This window comes from Pongo pygmaeus, chromosome X, assembly GCF_028885625.2.
Source record: "Pongo pygmaeus isolate AG05252 chromosome X, NHGRI_mPonPyg2-v2.0_pri, whole genome shotgun sequence".
Classification (NCBI taxonomy): domain Eukaryota; kingdom Metazoa; phylum Chordata; class Mammalia; order Primates; family Hominidae; genus Pongo; species Pongo pygmaeus.
In genome coordinates, this window is record NC_072396.2 from 42,140,887 (window position 1) to 42,160,612 (window position 19,726).

The 19,726-nt window shown below is 43.6% G+C and overlaps 1 protein-coding gene across 8 annotated transcripts in view; it reads right to left on the reverse strand.

Annotated features, from left to right (window-relative positions):
* Positions 1–655: 655 nt before the first annotated feature.
* Positions 656–19,726, reverse strand: part of CASK (calcium/calmodulin dependent serine protein kinase) — a 400,547-nt gene continuing 381,476 nt past the window's right edge. For all 8 annotated transcript variants that reach the window (XM_054470905.1, XM_054470901.1, XM_063660449.1 and 5 more), the window contains 3 exons: positions 16,693–16,895; positions 9,663–9,746; positions 656–6,320 (listed from right to left, as the gene is read on the reverse strand). In XM_054470905.1, the coding sequence (XP_054326880.1) occupies positions 6,144–6,320; positions 9,663–9,746; positions 16,693–16,895 (464 nt within the window). In that variant the 3' untranslated portion in view covers positions 656–6,143. The remainder of the gene's footprint in view (positions 6,321–9,662; positions 9,747–16,692; positions 16,896–19,726) is intronic.

The window sequence follows — 19,726 nt, forward strand, 5'->3', positions numbered from 1 at the left end:
CTCTGAAGCCACCATGGTTCCTTGCTTGGGCAAAGCGTAGGGCAAGGGCAGGGAAGGAATCGTGTGTAAACCAGGTTAGTGAGGCATGCCAGGAAGCACGTCCCAGACTCCAGCCAGAGACCAAATCAAACCATGAAATCACAAAGGCACTGGGCGGAGCGGCAGTCCTGGAGCAGGCGTCCTCCCACGGCTCTTGATGCAAATGTCAACCAAGGGCCACATTTTCCATGCTGTGGCACCTACACCACCTATATCAATTTAGATTTCTATTTCTAGGAGATGTCACAACTTAGACTTTTTCTTTTCTTTTCTTTTTTTTTTTTTTTTAAGATGAAGCTATTTTAAGCCTGCATCCAAATGCAAGCAACTGAGCTGGAACTGCTTGCAGGATGCCGTCTGTTAACAGTCACGGCTGAAGACTGAAACCTGCAGGACGGGCACCAGGAGCCTGGGTCGTGCTCCTTTACAGGGCCAGGAGCTGTCCCTCTGCAACACCTCCACCCCACCCCAACCATTGCAGGAAGGTGTCTGAGGCCTAACTAACTGTGTGGATGAACTCTGCAGGCGCCTTTAGAAATCAGGCCATCCCTCTTCTTTTAACCCTCTGTTGTTTGTCCCCAAGCTGTTTGGCCTGCAATCTGAGGAGACAACTGCCTTTTCATGTTTTATACATTTTATTCATACATTTCTCCAACTTTGAAATGACAAAAGCCCAATTCTATGGTTTCCCATTACACAGCATCCTACAGGTATGTATATTCTACAAGGAATACTATGGAGTTTCTCTTCTTCCCCTGTCACACAAGATAACTGATTAGGGTTTCATCAACTTGTACTGTGCCGGCAGCGCACCAGCATTCTGGTTGTTCCGGCGACAGGGCAAAGGGATCAGGATGGGAGGGCGTGTGCTAAGGCATGTAAATAGATACACACAGAGAGAAAGAAAAGCAGGACATTTACAAAGAATCCAAACCTTTCCAATCCCTTCAGCTCCTGGGTGTTGAGGGACACCTCCTGCACAAACGCTCTTGCAAGCTAAGGCTCTGCTGTACCCTGCAAATACTTACAACTGGATACGGTGAAATATACAACAACCATTAACATCTCTCTCTTTTTATCACTGAGACAATACTTCAACACCTTTTATAAAAAGGCAATAATACATACAGAAAAAAGAACACGTTGGCAAAACTTTATGCAAACCCACCCCAGAACTGAGTTTGAATGGCGACGTGCCTACAATGCAATTAAACACGATACTCGGGTCTTAGCACGTGAGGATTGGGCGGCCTTCACATCAGTCACGCTGCCTGCTGCACCCGGCAGCCGCCTACCTGCCTGCACAGATGACATTCCGGGAAACAGCTAAGACTGGAAATCAATTCCCCCAATTCTTGGTCTCTTCCAAATAAAAAAAAATAGGGGGAGCCACTCACTGTGGAGGAATGCCTGTTTCTGTTCCCAAGGACAACTCCCGCTACAGAGGTTGTACTTCCTCTGGGTCCAGAGAGGGTCACCCCTAAGCCTCTGTCAGTAAGAACACTGGCGTGTTCTCTGTCACACACCAGAGAGAATGGAGCTAACACATAAGTAGTAGCTAAATTCTGAGTTTCTGAGCATACGCAGAGATGGGAGTTGTGCTTGGGGCCAGAAAGGAGGTCTCCTGTGTGGTGACAAACATCTCTTTCCATTTTCTTTTGCTCAGTCCATTTGCACAGGTTCAAGGGAGTTGATGGAGGGTCAGATGAGAGGTGGTGGGAGCTCAGGATTTTGTATCCCCACAAAGGGCTAAGACTTGGGAGTGCTGGCCCCAGAGATGGTTCGGCCCTCTTTCTACTTCTGTTTCTGTGGGTTCTGTCTGCCCACCTGCTGCACAAAGCAAGGCAGGGGAAAGACCAGATGGGAACATGGTGGTGAATACCCTCTTTTTTAACCTTTTCCCCCATTTCCTGGATGTATGCGACAGCTAAACTTCACCCACTAAGCTGGAAAATCTGGGACTCCCCATAGCTCCAAGTTTAAGGCAAACTCATGTGCGTGTGCACAGGCAAAGCCAATCAAGCCATGAGCTTGGAGGAGAGTCCTGTATCCAGAGATTCCAAACAGAGAGGGAAATCTTATTTCTAAAGGAGTTAGAAAAGGAAAGGCTCTGGCAAATGAAATGATCTGTGATTAAAGCTTGTAGCCTTTCTGTAAGCTGCAGTGAGAAGGAAAGCATCTTTTAATAGAAGAATTAATTAGAGGCGCAGAACAAGAGAGCCACGCTCAGGGACCTTTAACCTATTACAGGCTGTAATCGCTCTCAGTATTGTAAGCCCTAGTCAAGAGGATGGAATTAGGAGGCTGTGTTCAGTTCTGAGAAAACAAGAAACACACACGAGTTTGATAATAGGAAGCAAGAAGGAGGAGGGATGAGGACGACAAGGAGCTTGGTTTTGGAATGCCGATTCCAAGGTGCCTTCTCTTTCCAAAGAAACAGTGTGGGAGGCATTTCTATTAAGAATTTGTTAATCAAGCAGTTTTCTTGGTAGCTTTAGCAACACATTCTCTTTGCCCCAAGTTAAGAAACTGGCCTGAAATGAAAAAAAAAGGACATGACATCAGTGGGGGACAAAAGAGAGCTGGCTTTGGGCTGCCTTGTTTTTCAGGGGCAGTTTCCACGCTGGGAATCTTCCTGGAGGGTGGTTCAATTGACTCAACTTTTTCAAGAAATAAACTTGAAGCCTTAATGAAGAGACAAATACAAGTGATTTAAAAACAAAAGAACTCTGCAGCGATCAGATCAAAGGCTGTAAAAAGATAACAGTAGCTGCAGCCCAGGCCTGCCTGGAGCACAGAGGAAGGCTTGGCCCACTGGCTGTCTCTAGCAGCCTAAGAAGGAACTGGACGGGGAACAGGAACACCTCCTGCATTTCTACTGCAGTGGGGGACTTTGCAACATCTTTAGATATTCTGCCACCAATAGGATGGGCTGGGACGATGCCTTCTGAATGCAAATAGCAAGAAGTAGGTCAACCATTTCTTTTCCTCTCTGAGCAAACATTTTAAATCATCTCACCTGACAAAAGATACATTTAATTGCATTTAAAAAGGCTACAATGTTATCTTGACACTGGGAAACTTCCAGATGAATTAAATCGAGTGACATTTCCCTTTTTAGCATTAAAATGGGATATGCTGCATGTGCAAAGTAATTACTGTCTTGTGATTGGAAAATCAGGACATTTCATCTTTTTAACAAAGAATTCAACATATAAAAACACTCCCTTTCTTGCTGTAGGGAATGGAGTTGGGTGGGGGAGAGAACCTTCAAAATGTGGCTCTGCAATACTTCAATTGACCACTAATAAGATTTAGTACTCTAATCATTCGTTCTGGTCTTTAAAAGAAAGAAAGAAAGAAAAAAAAAACGTTCTGCTGATGGAATGGAAGCAGTAAAGAAGCTTTTAGCAATTTTCTCTGATTGCTTAGTGGACAACTGTAATGTAGCAGTAGCAGCAGCAGCAGCAGCAGCAGCAGCAGCAGCAGCAGCAGCAATGTACTGAAATTACTCTGACTTCAGAAATTTAAGTATATGCAGCTAGGTCATAAAGACACTGCTTTAGAGAAGACATGTATTAGTGGAATGGAACAGATAACATCTTTGAGAAGTCAATGAGTTCTGCATGCAGAGGTTTCACCATCGAAATGATGGCAAGAATGATGCCTGCCTGTGTGCTTCTCAGAGGACGTATAAAGCCACTGAGGATGAGTGCTACAGTGCCTGTGAATTCTGGGGCCACAGACATTTAAGTTGGCATTGCTTTTCTCCTCCTCTGCTTAATCCACCTTTATAAACATGGCTGATGGCTTAAAACAGGCATCATCAGCATCTCTGGAGATGTGGGCTCAAAGGGCAAGTGGGGGCGTGGGGGTTTCCACTAGAGGGAGGGAAGTTTCTGTTTCCCATGTGTTAGTTGTAGTTGTCTTTGTGCTTCACCAGAAAAGAGGTAGAGTGGGCACCTTCACACTAAGAGCCCGAATTGTGGTCAGTACCATACCAGGAATGACTGTCTGGCCTTGGCATCTATCAGATTCGAATCAGTTCTAACACAGCCCTACCCAACTCTTTGAAGGTTTCTCTCTCCATCTAGCGTGAGACCACTGTTGAGCTTGTCTCTGGTTTGGTGGCTTGGTCACCCCACTGTGGGGCCCAAACAGAAGTAGTTCACTCAATACCTTGTTAGTAAGTTGCAGACTTATCTGGTCACTGGCAAAGAACAACATCAGAAAAAAAAAATCGCCACCATTTAATAATAGGTGGTGGGTGGCGGAGGCGGGTAGGGTGTTGACAACGTAAAAGAAGTATACTAATGCCTTCTCTGTTTGGTCCTTTAAGAGGAGCTGTTTAGCTGAGAACACACCCTGCACATCCTGCCAAGGCACAAAGTGACAAGGCCATCTAACCTACAAGAAGCAAAAAACGATGGTACGTTTTCAAGGATCACAGGTTAATATAAGCACTCCACACCCTCACACGCTAATGAAAAACATTCTACTGACCTCTGTCAAAGAGTCTGAGAACCCCAGCCCGAATCTCCTGTATTGGAAGAATGTGACTTCATGGAAGGGTTATGAGATGGTTAATGTCTCTAAAGCAACAAGGACAGATGATTCCCCTGTGCCAAGGGATACAGCAAGAGGAAGGAGAGACCACAGGTGGCCTCCAGTACACCCGTGGCCCTTGGGCGCATGGCTCTGTGCGAGTCAGACGTGGTCCAGCTGTGCTCTGGCAGGCTACTTTGTCGCCCTGCCAACTGATACTCACTCCTGGGCCTTCAAAGATTCGATGAGCATCTAACAAATTATACAATTGTAAAGATTATCAGCTTGGAAGCCTGAACAAATCTATAATGAAATGAAGGACCCAAAGGCATTTAATTATTGAACACATAAAAGGAAATATATTTAAAAAAAATTGGTCAAACTGTCCTGTTAGTTATCATTTTAAAGGAATTTACAGGGCTGTTATAGATGATTCTTTTGGAATATTTCAGTTTATAGCAAATGCCTAAACTGGTTTCTTCATTGCACAGTATTTTCTCTTAAAATGGGTGCTTTAAAACAATTACATACAGATTAAAAATCCTCATTTCTTTGCTTAATTAAAACGTTAATACTCTTAGACAACACAGATCTGAAATGGTGAAACCAGCAATTCCCCCCACCCCACCTTACAACAAATTAAATTGAGACAAAATTACAAACACATTTCACTACATGATTATTATTAATAAAAATCAGTTTCTTTTTTTTTATAAAGTTGCCCAAAATGCAAGGGATGTGCATAGGTTTACAACTTAGTCATAATAGCATTTTATTCTTATTCCCCTGGGTGTGCCCCATGAACGGAATGTAGAATGTACTTTGCTGTAGATTACAGATTGTTTTGTCCAACACAGACACACCGACAGCATAAACGCTCGCGACTGTCCACATGCATTAAGAGTCAAGACCCAACTTCAAATCTCTAAAAGGTTTACAGGGTGCTTCAAAGAGACAGTATCACATTATCTGGATGTTACATAAAGGACTTAAAAAAAAAAATACTATTCTAAAAAAAAAAAAAAAAAAAAGAGAGAAAAAAGGCCTTTAAAAATTTATGACTGTTTTGTAATCACTACACTAATTATTTCAAATAAATAAAGGAAAGAAAGATATTCCAATATTCCAATCCATAAAATCAGACTCTAAAAAGAATGTAGTGTTCCATCCCCAGTCAAGGTAACAGAATCATTGTTTATTATTATTAAAATAGATTATAGAAAGCAGCATCTATTTTGTGCAGTTTTTAGGGGCCTTGGAAATAAAAAGCTATGATTTCCAAAAATATAACATTCCAAAGGATTGAATAATACATATATTTAAAGATACATTTTATTAAAGTTTAGGAGAACTGATTAAAAAAGATACTGTCTCTTTAAATTAGTGTGTAATTGTTTTTCTCCTCCTATCTATTCGGACATGACAATAATTATAAATGTAGGTCACACTACAACTAGGTAGTCTCTAGGGACCATGACCTGCTGACACAAGGCCGATAACAAAGAGGCTTTTCCACGAATGAGGTGCTCCCAGTTATGCTCAGATATCTGGGGAGAGGCCTAATAGACCCAGGAGACAGGGACCCACTGTGGGGCTGTGCACACGAGCTCAACGGCTTCCTCCAGATGTCTGATTGTCTCATCAATTTCATTGTTGATAATTGTGAGATCGAAGTAGTGTGCATATGTTCTCTGTAAGATGTCAGACTCCTTCTGCAGACGCTGAAGAGATTCATCCTAAATGGTGATGAGATGGAGGTAGGGGTGGGCATGAGAGGAGGGAAAAGCAAACAGAAGAGAGAAATCAGTTGGATTCGTTCTCTTTTCACATTTTTGTTCATCCCAGTGTCAGAAACAGTCAAGGCCAGACCCTGACATGCCATATGCCAGCATGAGGCCAAGTCCGCTCCATGACAGAGGAGACAGTGATTGCTCAACATGCAACAGAGGGTCCATGACAAAGCAGACGAACCAGAGAAAACAGACACTCTTCAGGAAACACGCCACCCCCACTCAGGCCTAGCTGTGCCTGTCCCCAGAGTCAGGCTTGGTAGGGCCATGCCAGGTGTGAGTTACAGTGGCTATGGTGGCCCAAACAGGCCAGCAGGAAGCCCCCCACCCTAGCCTCAAGCCACTCTCCCAATTGGCGAGAGGGCTACGGTGGCAAGGCTGGAGCTCTTTGTCCCCCTCCCCTTGGTCCTCCACACTCACTGGAGCCAGGCCTCAGGGCCCAGCTGTGTTTGCACCAACAAGTCCCTGCCCTTGGATGACAAATTAAGTTGTATTTTTTCCTCTTCTACTTAAAGGTGCCACACGTTCCAGGAATTCAATTACATATAATGGCCCTCACTCAATAGCAGCTGATGCCAGAGGCAAAAGCTCTTTGAGTGTTACAAATAATGGCTGGAATAAGGCTGTTTCCCCAATAAACAGCACCTGGCACCTGATGAATCCCCCCAAATTGGTCTGCATTGGAAGTGGCTAGACAAATGTCACTGTTCGTAGGTCCTCATATCTTTTATGAAAAAAACAGAAGGGAAGAGAAGCTACTGAACTCTAGGGAGGTTTGCTGCAACAAAGGATGTTCCCTAGGCTGCAGCTTGCCACACATTTTAAGAACTCTCGCAAGAGGGATCCAACAGGAGGAGGGAGTTTAGGGTCCCAGCTTTGTCATGCAAGTATAGCTTCCGCTACAGAGTGGCAGCTCTTTCAAGACAGGGGTCTCTTAAGAGCCACCAGAAAGAAGTCTGCCTCTATATCTTCGCAAGTCAAATTTGTCATGCTGAACTCCCAAAGGGCAAGTTCAACCTTGACACTAGGGAACTTTGTGAGTCAAATTAACCACCCCCTACCTGCCAAACACTAGGTGGGTGAGCTCTTGGGCTGAGTCTTAAATATACATAGAGATAATGAAATACCTCTTTATTCGATTAGTGGCTCTCTCTCCAGCTAGGGCATAAACTTGTCTTGTGTGCCCTGTAATTGCTGTGCCCCAGCATTAGGCATAGTGCCTTACACATCGTAAGTGCTTAATAAATGCTGTCAAAAGAACAAGCACTTGTCTGACTAGTGCCAGTCATTATAGGGTTTTACAAGTATTAAATCTAAAATCAAGAGACTGAGCAATTCTTCCAGGAAATGGGGGCCCTGGGTGACAGAGACAGATCTCCAGAGAAAATAAAAGATGCGGTACCTTCAAGGACCTAGGAGCCGTAGTGCCCAGTACCGGCTTAGGGCCCCTCCCCTCCTCTTCTCTAAGGCCCCTCTGTTATTGGCAAGAGACCTTTCCTGGGAGGCTGCTGGGAGGTCCAGGCAAGCCTCAGCTCTCTGGGTACAGCTCTCAAGAAAGGGGACTAGAAGTAAGATAAAGAGACTTGCTTGATTCTGTCCTGGCACTGCAGTGGACATGCGCAGACACCACAGCAGACAGGAACTCAATCTTTTCTCTCAGGGCACTCTGAATCAAGAATGTCCTACCTGTTTTGTCCTCTTTTACAGGCATTTCAAAGCAGGACAGGGCATGCTTTGAATGTTAGTGTTAAGTACTACAGTGTAGGTAAGACTCCAGTTAATCATCACCTTCTAGTTCGGCTTGCACTTAAAAAGCACAGTATTTTCACTGTGGCTTTACTTTATAATCAACACAATGCAAAAAACGCCATTTTAGCAAACGTGCATTCACCCAAAGACACGAGTGCTTCCTACCAGGATGAAAAGGAACAATTCCTATAACATCACTCTGTGGCACATGGGATTCTATTTGAATATATAGTCCTGAGCTTCAAAAACCACTAGCAGAGTTTATGATTTGCTCAGCAAGCTGGGCTGATGAAAATATTCAAGAAAATTTATGGCTGAAAGTATCACATTTTTAATGTAGGTCTCTTTACAGAAAAATAAAGCTCCCTCTTAAGAATCTTTTAAGACGAAGCTATATTTGTCAGTCTCTTCCTCGACAACAGCTTGTCTGTGTGCTTGACTCACACGTGAGCAGGGTTTAACTCAGTGAAAACAAAATGCCTTTATTCTAACAGCAAAAGCAAGGATTTGTGGGAACAAAGTGTCTACATTCTAAATCTATTAAAAGAAACACGGCTGTATTTCACCACCTCCTAGCTGGTACTTACAGGCAATTTTCTGCACCATTTTGGCAGCTATGGAAAATTAGTAAAAGGGCAGGAAAACAGGCAAAACAAAAACAAAGCAAAGATGATGATTCAAGAAAAATACATGGCAACTGAAGGATAAAAGCTAACCACAATGTGGAGTTTCAAACATGCTTGTCTATTAAATAAGATGGGAAGGTAGAATTTTACAAAGGAATATACCTCTTGCAGATGAAATGACAAAAACATAATGACGGAAAATATGAGTAACATAGGTAAATCAAAATCCTGAATCTTCCTTAAAGGTACACAAAGGGAAAATTTCCAAGCCATGATTTAACTAGATTTTAAGCTTGAGTCAGTTTAGGTCAGTGTTGACTGAACAGAGTCAATCAGGAGTCCTCTGATGATTTCTAGAACCTGCGAAAGCAATGGTCTTCAGGATAACTTTGTATAAGAGTCTCCCCTTAACTAAGGAACCTACAGCAGATAGGCACTGCTACACTTAGCAGACACATGGTAACTACCCTTTGATCTGCTCAGCAATGGAAAACCTTCTAAGTCGGCAGTCAACTCTCATGAGCACCACGTCTGTGGCAGTTTCTGACTTGAGCTGGCTTGACAGTGGACAGAGCTGATTTCTAGGTTTGGTAGTCTCCAGGGGCCTGGAGAGAAATTCCACAAAGGTTCCACTCCAGGGGCCGCACAATCCCTATCCGGAGAGGGAGTAGGCTGGCAGCCCCGGAGGTTGTGAGACACCTGGGACGCCTCGGTCCTGGTGGGAGTGAGGGGGTTTGTCCTCAGATTTTAGAAGTCAGCTTACTGATAAGGCTGTCCCATGTAGCATTCTGTTCCACATCCTACTTCATCAGAGCAGCCTTGCTGCAAATGTAGACTGACACGCTTCTGACTGTGCTGGGGAGTAAGGCTTGATCCTTACAGCTTATTTGGGGAAAAACAGATTGATTCTTACCTCATTTAAACCTGGAGTAATAGTTGGTGCAGCAATGAAAACAACAAAAGGAGCAAACTCTGCAGTTCTCAGGACCTTCAGTGCCTGTGTTAAGAAAAAAAAAAAAATCCCGACTTAAAAGAAGAAATAACTAATGTAACTTTCAAATGAGTCTATAAAAATTTTTACACAACTGAAAATTCCAAGCTCTTGGCTCAAATTTTTGGCAAGGTATTATTAAATTTACCAACTTTATACATAACTTATATTACTTTTTTTCTAAAGGATGGACAACAGCCATCAGAAAATAAAAGTTGGCAAACTGGACATTTTTCTTATGACTCATGAATCAATCTATTTTTCTTCATAAAAGTTAACACTGATTATGTTGGTTAATGTTCATTTAAACCTGGCTATTAGTTGTAGCCTGAATTTTAATCGACAGAAAATGCATTTAAGGGGAGAGTTGGACCTGCCGGCTGGTTTTACCACTAATCTGGAGGCCACTCCCTCACATTTCAAATTTCAAATTGCTACCCAAGGATTGCTAGCAAATCTGTCCACTGTAACTGTGTGTTGCTCTGCAGAAAAGCCCCCTGGGACTCCTGGGGAAGGGGGAACCTTGCCCAGGGCTGGAGTTAGGAGCCCTAGACTTTGTGTCTTAGTCCTGTCGCTAAAGACACTGTGTGGCTGTGGGCAATGTATAGGCCCATGAGAAAATGCTGCACTCAAGACAGAAGGGCCTCTGAGATCCCTTTCAGTTCCCTTCCAAGGCATTGAAAACCTCTAAATGCAAGCTACTAGTTTGGATAGATATACTAAAACGCTGCAATCAGACGCTGTGGGAGTTGATTCTGCTAAGGGATTACTGTTTCAGCTCCTCCCCAGGAGGTTATGATTATCTGGGAGGTTACAAACTCCCTTCCAAGGAACAAAACCCAACACATACAGGTACCCAATTCACAAGTGACTGACATGTGATTAATTCATATGTGCTGGGGTAAATATCTTGCTGTCATTTACACAAGAATTTAACTATCCTGCTCCCCACATATTTTGCTTTCTAAATGGTCTTTAAATTTGCTTGCTTTGCGCTATTCCTATTGCTCCATCTTTTGCCCAGCTTATTGTAATAGTAATTAGACTGGTCGCCCTGCCTCTGGTTTTGCTGCTTTCCAATCCATACTCTACCCTGCTACTGGAATGATCTTTCTGAAATTCAAAACCCATGGCTCCCCTGCTCAGAATTCAACAGTTCCCTCTTGGCCTCAGGATAAAATGTATACTCCTCAGCATGAACGTCACCTCTCTCTCTCACAAGCATGCCTATGCTTAACCTCTTCAGCCTTTCTCTCTGCCCCTTTGGCTCCATGGACCAGCCTTCCTGAACTACTTTCAGTTCCAGAAAGGGCCAGACTCTCTCTGGCTTCCTGGCCTTTTGACTTACTACTACTCCCTCTGCCTGGACCTCCCATCCTCTCTTCCCCTTCCCCACTCACTCTTTTGCTTGGCTGAGTAATCCTTCAGAACTCAGTACTGATGCTCTTTTCTTTGGGAGGTCCTTTGTGAGCTCTGAGACCCTCCCATGTGCTCCTGAAGTACCCATCACATGGGAAACCCAAGACCCCAGGGACTAGCGGGTACCCTCCTTGAGGGCAGGGACTGTGTCTTGTTCAGCTGTCTCACTCATGCCCAATATGACACCCAGCATAAACTGCCCTTATGAAAAAATTAAAATGTAAAAATAGTAGATATAATTTGCACAGAATTTATCTTGTCTTTTAAGGCAGGTTCATCTACAGAGCACTCTACTCTCTTGGCTGAAGGGACTCTCTTAGCCTCTTTGTGTATACAGGCATGTAAGAGACAAATTTGACATGAAAGGTTCTTTCTTTTTTTAGTGCAAGGTTGGCTTTCACTAGGATTATATTTCTGAATTTTAGTCATACAGCATCTTCTTGTGGGTTGAGGGAGACTGGTACATTGTATTTATCCATCAAAGTTTTTTAATTCTTCAAGTCCTAGGCTCTGATTCTTCTGGTAAGAAAGCTCTTTAAGCTTGCATATGTTAATTTTTGAAAGAGGTAACTGGCAATTTCTTTGCCAATCCTTTTGTGGCTGAAGACTTAAGCAAGGAACAAACATTATGACGAAGTCCATATATAGCTCAAGCAAGCTAACAGGGATCTTCACTTAGAAATATCCTTTATGTCAGTATTATCTTAGGCCTTTTTTCCTTCCTTCCTATGCTCATAGATCAGGTGAATACAGGGTCAGCTGAGACAAGGTTTTCTCATCACCCCTACTCCTGGTCACACACGTATACCCATCCCATAGCCTGCTTCTGGGCAACTGAGATGGGAAAGAATCCTATTTGCTTCTATCCCCAAAGCTACTCTAAGTGCTAGATGAAAGTCCACCCAGCCTGGATGCTGAACGGAACCCACAGATGAAGTAGAGAATGACACCCTGGGCATGAAATGGTTTTTTTCTCCACTCAGTGGCCCAGCCTGCCAGCTACCCAGTCCTTCTCATGTTTTCCATTCCAGCTATCACATTACAACAGCAGAAAACAAACTGCTTGGAACATTAGTTTAGCTTCCTGCAGACTGCCCATCTCTGCACTGCATTCACACCCTTGGTCTATATCCATAGACTGCACTCACTGCATAAAATCATCAATGGTGGCCATGTTCCTCACATTGCCAAATGCCTCTTATGTCTATGAATCAGGTTATATTCCTTGATTTCCTTTTTTTTGCCCTGGTTGTCAGGAAGTTCAGAGCCAAATTTAATGTTTATCACAGTAACTAAAGTAGCCCTGTGGTTAGCATATTTGCTTTCTCCTCCTTTTTGTGGCTTTTTCTATTTCTATACTTTATTATTGTACTGTCAAAAATTCTAAGATGCCTCAAATCCTTATTGAGATTTTCCTGTCTAGTCAGCCTCATATTTTCAGCAGACTCACCACACATTTCCTCGCTTTTTTTGAAGGTCTTTGTGCCATACTCTGCACTACTTACGGGTCTCAAGTGGGTGCCACTTTTGGTGCTGTGGTAGCCTGGCTGAGGTTCAGAGTTACTTCAGGGACAGGAAATGGAATTGCTCACAAGGATTCCCCTCTCTCAGGCAGTTAATAGGTGACTTAAAGATGAACTCTAAACCCTCTTCCTTTCTGACTCAGGATGAGGCACAAATTTTTTAATGTTCATGGGCAAATATTTCTCTCCGAATCTCTCTGGGATTTGGAGAGAGAGACAGGGACAGAGAGAGAGACAGAGAGTGAGAGAGAGGGGGAGAGGGAGAGAGTGTGTGTGTGTGTGGAGAGAGAGAGAGAAACAGGGACAGATATGGACAGGGAGAGAAAGAGCATGCTCTAGAAAGATCACTGAAAGCATGCTAGATTCAGATAGTCAAAGTAACATTAATCTAACATTTGTGGAGATAAATTGATTCTATGGCTTGGCTATGGCCAATAATTAATCTCAGGTTATTATCCTCAAGGAATAGAAACTCATTTGACCCAAGTGTATAAGATGCAGATATCTATTCTGGTTTGCAAACTTAAAAGGCATACAGAGGCAAGCATCTGAGTCATTTTGTACAAAAATCTAAGGGTTCAGGAAGAGTGCAGTGACCCCAGAACCCATCTCAAGAGAGCTAACTGATTTCACAAAATAGTCTCTGGTTCAGAACCTGGCTCTTGTTTTAAAGTATGGATTCCTAACAAGACTGTATGCTACCTCTTGATGATGACCTCTTCCGCTGTGGGCAAAAGCAAAACTACAAATATTCTGCTACTATTAACTTTTTCATGCTACAAATGGATACATCAGAATAAAGTTAAAATCTAAAACCATCACATTAAGCTCTGATTACACACTGGGGCTATACAGTTTCAGCTTTAGGGGCACAGATTATTTTCTGAGCCATAGCTTTATTTTCATGAGAAATAAATTCTACAGTTTTTCTTAAGTTTGACTGAATTATAGATTTTTCTGAATGTTAAAAAAAAATGAGGCTTTACATTGTACTACTATGGATAAGGTGAACCATCTTAAGGATTCCCAGGGTTACCTCTTTTAGGGTGGTACAGTGAAAGGAAGTGGGGATTTATTGTAAAAGAATAAAAATTTAAAAATCAACACAGTTCAACTTCACACCTCACTTTCAATTGGCTGTAAAGCCTTAATCGAGTCACAATTATGTTAAGCCTTGGTTTCTCCATCTACAAAAGTAGATACTGATCTCCAGCTCACAGGGTTACAAGGATTAGGTAAGGAGTCATAACGCCTGGCAAAATATACAGCACTATAAGAACATAATCTATTACTATTTTATGAGAAGCTAGGTTATTAATTTCTTTCTAGTTTAATGTCTTTACCATCATCCTCTAGCTTTAAAGTTGGACCACAATATCTTATCATATAGTATTATTAGACGTGCTCAATTGGGCCTCAGTTGTCTGAAATAAGATGGCATAAAGTATTAGACCTGTACTAAAAGAGCTGGACATGTGTTAGGTGGTTTTCCTATGGTCCACATGTAGTTTGGCAGAAGTGAGAGGATTCTAAAAAATGCCACAAGGCCCTTCTGTTATGAACAGTTTTGGATGTACAATGAGGAAGGAATTTCATCCTCACCATCTTGTCTTCTGAATTGTATTCTTAGCTCCTGACCCTGTGCTTGACATATAATAAGGGCTTAATACAAGTTTGTTGGATTAAACTGTCTGTGAGATACAGTAGAGGGGTCATCTAAGAAGCTGGAGTGGGAAAGGGGGATGGAGAAAAATGTCCTAAGGAGAGAGCCTCCCTAGAGCAGTAAGGCTCTGCCTGAAAGCAAGTTGTTCATGGTCACGGGCATCCTGAAGGCAGGATGAAGGCCTTGTCCAGCTGAGGAGAGACTGGGCTGAGGGCAGAGAAGCTCGAGAGTGAAGCCCAGTCGGTGCAGATTGCGGGCATCCTCAGCTGTACTGTGGTATGCAATGGTCATTGTGAGACCAGGACTGGCATGAGGCTGGCCTGTGCAGGAGGGCCTGGGACCAGTGTAGTCAACCAGACCAACAGGAGGAGCAGGACCTGGGCAATCCCTATCCCCAGGGCTGCTGGCCCAAAGAGACTCAGGCAGCCAGGATGCCTATGGCTGGCCCTCAGGGCTAGGTGGATCTGAGAGATCACAGTTCTGAGAGGCAGGGACCCAGGAAGCAGGAGAGAAGAGTGCAGGTGAGCTCATCCAGCACTCAGGGGAGCAGAGAGTGCCCAGCCGGGGTGAGGAGGTGCTTTGGGGCCAAGTGCAATGGGTAAAAGTAACTGCTGTGGGTGTCCTGAGGAGGCTGAGAGAAGTGTCTCCCACTCAGCAGTGCAGAGCAATGCATGGCTGTGCAAGGGCAAAGAGACAGGGAGAGCTGGACGCTATGGGTGGAGCAGCAGCAGCAGCGGCAGCAGCAGCAGTGGCGGTGGCGGCGGCAGCAGCGGAGGCAGGTAAGGCAGAAAGCCCTCGAAAGTGGACTTAGGTAATGCAGAGGGAGTCTGAGGAGCCCTGCAGCCAGCATACTGCTAGAGACATTACTACCAGCAGAAAACGACGTTCAGGTGAAGACCAGTGTGGAACCCAAGGAGAGGATGTCGAAGACCAGGACCAGGATTGAGACTTTGCCTCTAGCCACCCCTGGCCAGAAGATTTTTCCAATCCCTAGTAAGGAGGGATTAGTAGTTAAACAAAAATCAATCTGTGGTACACATCATATATTTAGTTCTATATAGGTCCAAGTTAATTGTTAAGTAAACGGCAGTGTTCACCCTACTGCTGCTTTCCTCCCTGGCCCCTTAAACAGATCCTTTTGTGGTTTCCAAAGTTCCAAGTTCAAGAACCCCATCAGGTGTTGTAAACGGAAATGGGTGAACCCACTGGCCACGAATTAGGATCCTGGAGCCCAGAAACTGAGCTGTCAGGTCCCAGGTCACACAGACTCTGGCTATATAGGTTCTGTCCTTGCTTTAGGGATGGTTAGGGGACCAAGTCTCATACAGTGGCCCTTGAACAGGGATTCGCCCTGCCTAGGATAGCCAGGTAAGCCTCCTGATGAAACACAGCCTGCTTGAGGGAAGCTGGTCTACTATTTCAGCAGGTAGCATACTGGTTCTATTTCTAAGTGTTAAAGGAGATTTGGTACAGATCAGTCCTAGAAATGGCAGACCCGGGAGTCACATGGCACCCACAAGCCTCTCCTATAACCCATCTTGATGTCTACAACTCCCAAATCCTTCCTACTGTACTTTACCTCCCATATCTACTTGGTTTGTACTCAGAGATGAAAAAACAGCTTGTCCGCATTTTTGATGTAAAGCCTTCAGCTTTCTCTTTTTCAAGTTTAATAATTCCTACCGCAAGACATATCTAGAAACCATTTCATCATCTCTGTGTCTGGCTCTCTTTTGAGTCCTCTTCCAAGTCTTTATCTCTCTCCTAGTTTTCGCTCAGGGTCAGGCATTGTGCTCAGGTAAGGAAATGGCAGAGGCTGAGAGCCACCATGGGTTTCCATCCCTGCTGTCTCTGACATCTGGGCTCACTCATGCTTGCTTTCATAAAGCTAGTGCTGTGTTTCAGACCCAGGCCCCAGGATCAGTGTCTCACTGGAGATTAACATAATGTGCTGGTAGAGGCTCTGATGGTCCAGTGTGAGCTGTACCCAGAGAGGGAAGGTGGCTGTTGTGATAACAAAGTGCCAGAGCCTCATCCTGAGGTCAGATGATCATAGGATTTCTGGCAGGCGTAGACCCAATCAGTAACCTTATTGAGCTTCTGCATATAATAAACCTCTTAAGAGAATAATCTCTGCTTCTTAAATACATGGTGTGTGCACTGAGTCCAACGATTAGTCAGCTGGCATTCTAGACTGTGAACTCCCATGCCTCCATTACTAACACTTTTCTGTAGTTTATCAAATTATTATGTGACCTGTGACTTTCTGATGGCATTTTTGATTTCAGAATCTGTGCTTATTGGCATGCAGGCAGGATGTCAGACATTCGGGGAGGCTGGGCATTACCTGAGGCTCCACGTCCAGTATTGCAATCAGTCCCTGCTCGTGGATCTTCCGGATGGTCTCCAGTTTTGTCCCATACATCGCATCCTCGTGGCTGCCGTACTCCAAGTACTCGTTATTAGAGATGTCTTGCATCATTTGGTCATGAGATACAAAGTAATAATTCTTTCCATTTTCTTCATCTTTCTTTGGAGGTCTGGTTGTATCTGCAAAGTCGCATGGCACAAGAGGTTTAAAAGGCTGAGCTGATGAGCTTACTACGCTCCCAACAGATTTACTCAAACCCAGTCTCTTCCTAAAAGCTGTGGATTCTTTAGCGTATATCTCATATCCCCTGTTCTCACCCCCAGTGGCTTTGCAGAACTAAATTCTAGCAACCGTATTTATCTGTGTGCATCACACCATAGTAGCCAGTGAGTTGTCTGATTTGGTGAATCTTTCAGTGTTCAGGTGAGATGTATTTTATCCCTTCATGAACCACCACAGGAGGAAGACATGAAATGACCCGAGATTAATATAACTCACTGTATGCCTTAATGCAGTTGGGTCTTGTGTAGAAGGAAAAAAGGAGAATAAAAAAATGGAAAACTGCATATGGTTAAATTTAAATAAGCCAAAATTAAATAAAATTCAAATTTTAGTTTCTGAGTCTCACTAGTGGCATTTCAAGGATTCAATAACCACATATGGTTAGTGGCCACTGTGCTGGACTGCACAGACATCAAGTACTGTCATTGTCACAGAAAGTTCTACTGAAAAGTGATGTTCTATAACATCTTGCAAAAGGAGAATGTTAGGATACAGCAAAAGGCACGTTACACTGAAAACACAATGACTGTGGCCAGACATACCAATAATCATTATGGAAGACCTAAATCAGGAGGTGATAAACTGGCTTATGGGCCAAATACGGTCTACTGTCTTTTTTTATTTTTATTTTTTATTTTGGAGACAGAGTCCCACTCTGTAGCCCAGGCTGGAGTGCAGTGGTGCGATCTCAGCTCACTGCAACTTCCACCTCCTGGGTTCAAGAGATTCTTGTACCCTCAGCCTCCTGAGCAGCTGGGATTATAGGCGTGTACCACCATGCCCAGCTATTTTTTGTATTTCCAACAGAGACGGGGTTTCACCATGTTGGCCAGACTGGTCTCAAACTCCTGACCTCAGGTGATCTGCCCGCCTCAGTCTCCCAAAATGCTGGGATTACAGGTGTGAGCCACTGCACCCGGCCACCTACTGTCTGTTTTTGTAAACAAAGTTTTATTGGAACACAGCCATGCGCTTTTGTTTACATATTGCCTATAACGGTTGTTTTCATGAGACAACAGCAGAGCTAAGTGCTTGTGATAGACTGTACGGCCTTAAAGCCTCAAATGTGTACTATCTGGTCCTTTACAGAAAAGGTTTGCCCACCCCTCACCTAAGTGAGTGTAACTTAAGTATATGCCAATAAGCTCTAGTTCTGTGGATACTAATAGGACCAGTATCCTGCAAAACACACTTTAGGAAATGTTTTTCTAGATGAGCCAGGAACACTGGTTTTAATATTCTCTCTTTCTCTCTCCCTACCCTCCTTTCTTTTCTCCCTTCCTTCCCTTTTTTTCCCTCTCTCTCTCAATTTCTTTGCTTCCTTCTTTCTTTGAGAAAGAACAAATTTATGCTACTCTCTTCTGTGTACATGAGCCTAAACTAATGGGGAATCCCCCTTTCCTGCTAGCCTGTTAGAACATAAAGTGCTTGTGGTCATCAAAATGTGGACATTTTAAGAGAAGCCCTTTCTCTAGGCACATCAAAAGCTGAAGAACTGGCGTTACTATTTATTTATTTATTGAGACAGGGTCTCACTCTGTTGCCTAGGCTGGAGTGCAGTAGCAAGATCTCAGCTCACTGCAACTTCCACCTCCCGGGTTCAAGTGATTTTCATGCCTCAGCCACCCTAATAGCTGGGACTACAGGTGCGTGCCACCATGCCCGGCTAACTTTTGTATTTTTAGTAGAGATGGGGTTTCACCACATTGGCCAGGCTGGTCTCAAACTCCTGGTCTCATGTGATCCACCCACCTCGGCCTCCCAAAGTGCTGGGATTATAGGTGTGAGCCACCGCGCCTGGCCAAGAACTGACATAACATATTGATGTTGTACTATCTTCAGTCATCTCAGTAGTTAGATATATGTTATATACACATATGGGGTCAAATATTTCAAAGACTAGTCATGATTGACGTCATCAAAGGTAAGTTTTAAAACCAAACTAGTTAACTGGCCATTTAATAACATGGAAGTTCAGTTGTTACGTGGTTAAGAAGAAGCTAAATGTTAGCTAAGCTTGCTGTACTCATGATCTAGACATAAGGATAATTAAAATAACACTTCAAAGTGTTTCACTAGAAAACCCCAGTAGTGCCAAATGAGACACTATTGGATACATTTCTTTTCTGGTGTAAATCAGACAGGGTTTTGGGATGAAGGTTGTCTCATGAAGCCTCCTGCCTCTCTGAGGTGTATAGATAACTGTAAGTGGTATTGACATTGCTTCAGGAAGGCATGTGAAGGCCCTATAGAATGGAGCCAATCTTCACATTTTCTCCTGTTGCTCTTAAAAAATAATTTTCCTTTAGCTCTTCCAACCCTGAGCTGCTAGAAACCTTCTGGGGTTAAAATTTTATTTTATTTTATTTATTTTTTTTGAGACAGAGATTCACTCTTGTTGCCCAGGCTGGAGTGCAATGGCACGATCTCGGCTCACCACAACCTCCACCTCCGGATTCAAGTGATTCTCCTGCCTCAGCCTCCTGAGTAGCTGGGATTACAGGCATGCACCACTATGCCTAGCTAATTTTTTATTTTTAGGAGACGGGGTTTCTCCATGCTAGTCAGGCTGGTCTCAAACTCCCGACCTCAGGTGATTCGCCCACCTCAGCCTCCCAAAGTGCTGGGATTACAGGCATGAGCCACCGCGCCTGGCCTAAAATTTTAAACTTTAGAATAATGATGATAATAATGAAATGATAGTGGTAGATAGCTTCTACTTATCCAC